This window comes from Gossypium arboreum, chromosome 12 (genome assembly GCF_025698485.1).
Source record: "Gossypium arboreum isolate Shixiya-1 chromosome 12, ASM2569848v2, whole genome shotgun sequence".
Lineage (NCBI taxonomy): Eukaryota > Viridiplantae > Streptophyta > Magnoliopsida > Malvales > Malvaceae > Gossypium > Gossypium arboreum.
In genome coordinates this window covers 4,089,740-4,095,502 of record NC_069081.1, presented here as the reverse complement: position 1 = coordinate 4,095,502, position 5,763 = coordinate 4,089,740, and the positions used below count along the sequence as shown (strand labels likewise).

General features: G+C 33.5%; 1 protein-coding gene across 1 annotated transcript; it reads left to right on the top strand.

Moving 5' to 3' along the window:
• Positions 1 to 690: 690 nt before the first annotated feature.
• LOC108476895 (probable receptor-like serine/threonine-protein kinase At4g34500) lies at positions 691 to 4,031 on the top strand. The gene is made up of 7 exons (XM_017779261.2): positions 691 to 1,563; positions 2,026 to 2,130; positions 2,221 to 2,343; positions 2,685 to 2,855; positions 2,954 to 3,083; positions 3,156 to 3,365; positions 3,700 to 4,031. The coding sequence occupies exons 1-7, from the start codon at positions 1,028 to 1,030 to the stop codon at positions 3,805 to 3,807; spliced, it is 1,383 nt and encodes a 460-aa protein (XP_017634750.1). The 5' UTR covers positions 691 to 1,027; the 3' UTR covers positions 3,808 to 4,031.
• Positions 4,032 to 5,763: the final 1,732 nt, after the last annotated feature.

Genomic DNA, 5,763 nt, shown 5'->3' with positions numbered 1-5,763 from the left:
ATTAAAATCAAGTGAGAAATTTGATAAAATGATTTAAGTTAAAAATTTAAGAAAATAAGTGTAATAAGTTGAAATCCTATTATCATTAAAAAAATTTGAATTTTATGATAGTTTTGTTTTGCTTAAATTATGTATTTTTGAATTTTTGATTAAAATAGTAGCAATTAAATCCTTTTGATTAAACTTAATTATTGGTCTTGTACTATGTATATAGTTATAGATTTAATCTACATTCTCTAATTAGATTATTTTAGACTCTATACTTTTAAAAATTTGAAATTTCAGTTTTAATGCAAATGATGACGTTAATCTATTAATTGAATTTTTAGTGAGTATACATATGATAATATGTTTACCATATCAGATTTTGAAAATAACAAAACATAACTTAATAAATTTAATAATTATCTTTGCTAAAGACTTAAATTTTAAAATTTAAAAATACAAAGACTAAAAATAACTAAATTAAAAGAACACGGACTAAATTCATGACTTTTGGTAAAGTAGAGAGACTAATCGAAAATTTTAACCTATTATTTTACTAAGAAAATATGAAAAACAAAAATACACTTGTATTAATGTTTACTTATTTATAAAAATAAAATTATAATTTTTAAAAGAATTGAAGAGATTAATATAATTATAGATATAGATAAATTGAGAAAATGTTGATTCCAAATTCTGGAACTTTAGGCGTTCGATGCCATTTCCAGTCAAGTAGAAGTAAATAGATAGAAAGTCTACAGTGGCATTACCGTAATAAACCCGCATAAGCAAACCCAATTTGGTTACATCTCAACATCTCTCATGTCTACTTCACTCTTTTCCTTTTTCTTTTGTTTTTCTTTTTATCCGTTGAAGCTTGAAAACTCCTCTCTCTGTGTTTGGTTTTTTTTTTTTTTCCTTTCATTTCTCTTTAAAGCACAAAAACCCCTTAGTTCCCTAACTTTTCCCTTCTCTCTGATCTCTATTTCTGCTAACATTTCCTTCAACTTTCCCTAGAGAATTCCATCCCTCGCCGGAACCAATGCCAGTCACCGGCGAAACCGATGATGGCAACAATAACAACTCTATATCTCACATTCTTTCATACAAAACGCCCCTGTTCAACCTTAAGCTCTACTTAGTAATCTCAATCTTCCTGGTCTTTTTTCTTCTTCTATTCTCTTTTACGATCTTCCTCTGTTGCCGTTTAAACAGAAATGCCCGGAAACGGAAAGTGAAGCATAGCTCAGGTCTGATTCCGTTGGTCTCCAAAGAGATTGTGGAGATCAAGGCGTTGGATCAACATGCCGATTGCTTTAGAGACGAGGGCAAGATCGGAATCCTGGTTCCCAATAAGAGTAACGAAGGTGTCAGCGACGATGCCTCCGGAGCTAGTGACGTGTCGGCGGATGCTCAGAATATCGGGTGGGGTCGATGGTATAGCATGAGGGAGCTGGAGATGGCGACTCGTGGATTCGCCGAAGAGAATGTGATCGGTGAAGGTGGTTACGGTATCGTTTTCAAAGGCATTTTGCAAGATGGTTCGGTCGTTGCTGTAAAAAATCTGCTTAATAACAAGTACGTAAAAAGAGCTTCCTTAAGTTATTCTTCTCTCTGTTTGTTTCTGGGGAAAAGACAAAAGCAGTTTCCTGGTAAACTCATTATTTGTTTATTCTTTTTTTTTTTTTTTTATACCTTCTAGATCCAAGACAGACTGTTAAAAGATCATGCTTTTGATTTTTTAAATTGCTGTTTTGACTTTAATCTACCTCTTTCAATCTACTTTTTAAAATTGTTAAGTAAAATTAACTACATCTCTTTGTTGCGTGGCGCAGTATTAGGAAAAGTAAAAAAAGAAATGGCTACTTTGTTCTTTATTGCTTTAAAATAAAATAATCAAACTGTTTTTCGTTTTCTTTGCTTTTACTTTGCCTCTCATTTCTTTTAATGTTGACTAGGAAACGGTAAGTAATATAAGATTTGTTTATTAATTTTATTTTAGTTATTGTTTAAGCGAAATCGCTGTTGCATTGTTAACAGGGGCCAAGCAGAAAAGGAGTTCACCGTAGAAGTTGAAGCCATTGGCAAAGTGAGGCATAAGAACTTGGTAGGATTAGTTGGGTACTGCGCTGAAGGTGCTCGAAGGTAAATTTTTTATATGCAACTTGACATAGACAAACCTTTGTATGTTTAAGTGAAAATGAACTGTAAAATACTAAATTACTATTTCTTCAGGATGCTTGTGTATGAATACGTCGACAATGGGAACTTGGAGCAGTGGTTACATGGCGATGTAGGTCCTGTTAGTCCACTTACCTGGGATATAAGAATGAAGATTGCGATAGGAACGGCAAAAGGGTTCGGAGTTCCCTCCTTTTTTTACCTTGCCCAGGACATTATTTCTATTGCATCTGCCTGGAAAAATAAAAACTTTTACATGTGCAGTTGGATATCATCTTATGTGGGCATTACTTGCGTCCTTTGTGTCTGCTTAGTATCATATTGATTGAGAAGAAAAAGAAGCTAAAAGCTAAAAGCAGGAGAGGTTTCATCAAAACCTCCTATGCCCTGATTTTGTATCTTCATATTGTAAACTTTCATTAGTCTCTAATCTCAAAGTGGCATCTAGTTTTTGTCGTACTTGCATCCTTTTTCAGGTTTACCCTCCACTAATTATTATGTTATTGGTTACTTTGCAGGTTAGCCTATCTACATGAAGGGCTGGAACCTAAAGTTGTGCATCGGGATGTAAAATCAAGTAATATTCTTCTTGACAAAAAGTGGAACCCAAAAGTATCAGATTTTGGACTAGCCAAGCTCTTAGGATCTGAAGCTAGCTATGTGACGACTCGTGTTATGGGAACATTTGGGTTTGTTCTCTTTTTGTCTATATTTTTGCCAGATGGGAACATAATCATACCCTACTCCATTAGTTCTTATTGTGTTGTATATTGGGTTTTCTTTGCAGTTATGTATCTCCGGAATATGCAAGCACAGGTATGCTTAACGAGGGAAGTGATGTCTATAGTTTTGGAGTTCTACTCATGGAGATAATTACAGGGAGAAGCCCAATTGATTATTCTAGGCCACCTGGAGAGGTAAGAGTGTTTCTCCTGCAATAATACCACTAAAACACCACAATAACACCATCTTTGTCTGATGTATTTCAGATGAACTTAGTTGATTGGTTCAAAGGTATGGTAGCGAGTCGTCATGGAGAAGAGATTGTGGACCCATTGATTGAAGTTCAACCCTCACCTAGAGCTTTGAAACGAGCATTGCTTGTTTGTCTCCGCTGTATAGATATGGATGCCAATAAGCGCCCAAAAATGGGGCAGATTGTTCATATGCTTGAGGCAGATGATTTTCCCTTCCGCACTGTAAGTCCCATCGCATGCTTTCTTCACAACCTTGTATAATTCATCCCTGAGTACTGAAATTCTGAAAACATACTGAGTCCTTAATATATGATACCTTTTGATTACACTGAGTGAATGATTTCATGCTGAATTTTATGCACACCGAGCATTTAGGGACATCAGGTGTGCCAGAGGCCAACAGTTGCTGATGGCTGACATGTTTATAAAAACCTTTAAACAGGCTGATGAAGTAATCTAATTGTCTATTACCTTTGGACATGAGATCCCGGTTCCGTTTTCCCCTGATTTCAGCTGTTTTCAGTTAGTTACCTGTTTCCTTTTATTTTGTCTGCAGGAGCACCGACAGGCACGGGAGAGAGATACTGTTCCACCCTCTGTGCCGAAAGTTGGTCATCCGAAGCGTTTCGAGAATGTTGACATAGAGAAATCAAGATGGAGATAAAGTTATTGTTTGTTAAAAGGCATTATGATTGATGGTTCCTGAGGTCAGCTTATGTTGTAGAATAAGTTTTATATGAAAAGATCTTACACACCTGGGATGTGCATACGCATATACATATATATTATTTTTCTTACTGCAGCATTTTAGAATTCAAGGAGCCTTGTAAATATGTAGTTGCCATTTTTAATATTTGACATTATAGATTATACCAGTCTGTTTAAGTACATCGATCCTCTCCATTCCTACATGGATGAAAAGCATGATATTGTGTCTGTCAAAAACATGTTACATAAAAAAAAAATAAAAAATAAAAACAAAAAAAGCCTGATATCTTAGGTTAAGGGGGTGTTCAAAAATGGTAGCAGAAGTTAGAACATTATATTATATAAAATTGAATTTTATGTTGATTTGATTAAAAAAAAAAGTTAGATTTAAGATAGTTAATCTGATATGAGTCAGAGTCAGTTTTGAAGAAATTTAAAATATAGCCATGTGGAAATGAGGTTGAGATGGTTGGGTCGTGTTACATCATTTTTGGATAAACAGTCATTGTTGAGTGTCATGTAAAGGAACCGAAAACATGTTGAATCAAAGACAGAAGCGAATGCTTATTGCCAAAGGCCTGCCAGCCGTCTGATTTTCTTTATTTATTTATTAAAATTATATATAACTTCAAAATGAGGATTTTGAAATTTTAATTTATACAATGCACTTTAGGTATGATCTCATCACCCGTTTAAAATCTAAAATACAATAATAAATTTGAAATTCTCGACTTACGAAATTGGCTCATATAATTAATCTCGTCGTTCATTCAATGTTAAAAAGATCTTTCTATTTATTTTTCAATCGTCCAACTACCTGAATTAAATTGATGAACCAAGCTTGCCGCTTATAGGTAAATGACAAGGGTGAATGTAAAGGGGCATGCAGAGGACTACCCCAAATTATAAATTTATATATGGTAAAATTGCTTCTTGACCCTCAAAATGAGAAAAAAAATTATTTAATTCTTTTCGAAAATGATGAAATCATAAACTAATATATGATAAAATTATATTTTGACCTTTAGAATAGTCTTCAGACTTCCTAATTAATCCAATTTGAATTCTGATTAATCTAAACTTTTTACCAAATACTTTTCTTCACTATTCTTAAACTCAGATATTTGGGAAGTGGACTCCAAACTAAAACTATGAACACAAGGTAACTAATAGATCTAAAAACTAGGTTTTTCAATTTTGCTTCTCTTCTAGTTGGCCACCACCTCAAAATTATAGATCTCATATTATAATTGCTTTGATTAGCAACAAGTATAATCACTACTTAAATATAGAATTTAAAACTTAGAAAATTTTAAATTATTTTAAGTACAAAAAAATTGCACAAAATAGATCTTTCTATAAAAGAGTTTCTCCCTTATGCATCTGGAATGGCCAGCCAACCTCTATATTTATGAAGAAAACATATTGAAGAGTTTAATATTAATTCGAAATTTAAAAATAATGAAAACACAAGAATCCTTGTACAAGTAGTACACTAATCAGCTACTGAGGGGCTAAGAAACCCCTTAGCCGACTTTGCCTTGGTCAAATAGGGCTGTATTGTAATGAATCTTGATCCTGATCGAGCTGTAGCAAGCTTCTGACTATGAGAATTTGCGATATAATTTCACTTAGATATGCCTAAATTATTGAGTTGATCAGGTACGTATCATGTACTCGTATTTGAATTTCGATTTGGATTGAATTAAGAGTATAAGTGATGCAATTTTGAAAGAGTGTTATGACTATAAATGTGATTTTGTATATGGCTATGGGGCTGGAAGTTGAATGGTCGATAAGTATGTTGTGTTGTATTCAAGTAATGTAAATGATATACTAATGTGTATTGCTATATGTGTATATGTACATGAGAATTGAGAGTGATGTATCAGGGCTAAGTTAGAAGAGCATT

Excerpts from the sequence above, each read along its gene's own strand:
- LOC108476895 (XM_017779261.2), top strand. The coding sequence starts at position 1,028 with ATGCCAGTCACCGGCGAAACCGATGATGGCAACAATAACAACTCTATA. Across the intron at positions 2,344-2,684 it reads GCGATAGGAACGGCAAAAGG|GTTAGCCTATCTACATGAAG; the intron begins GTTCGGAGTTCC and ends GTTACTTTGCAG. Across the intron at positions 3,084-3,155 it reads ATTCTAGGCCACCTGGAGAG|ATGAACTTAGTTGATTGGTT; the intron begins GTAAGAGTGTTT and ends GATGTATTTCAG.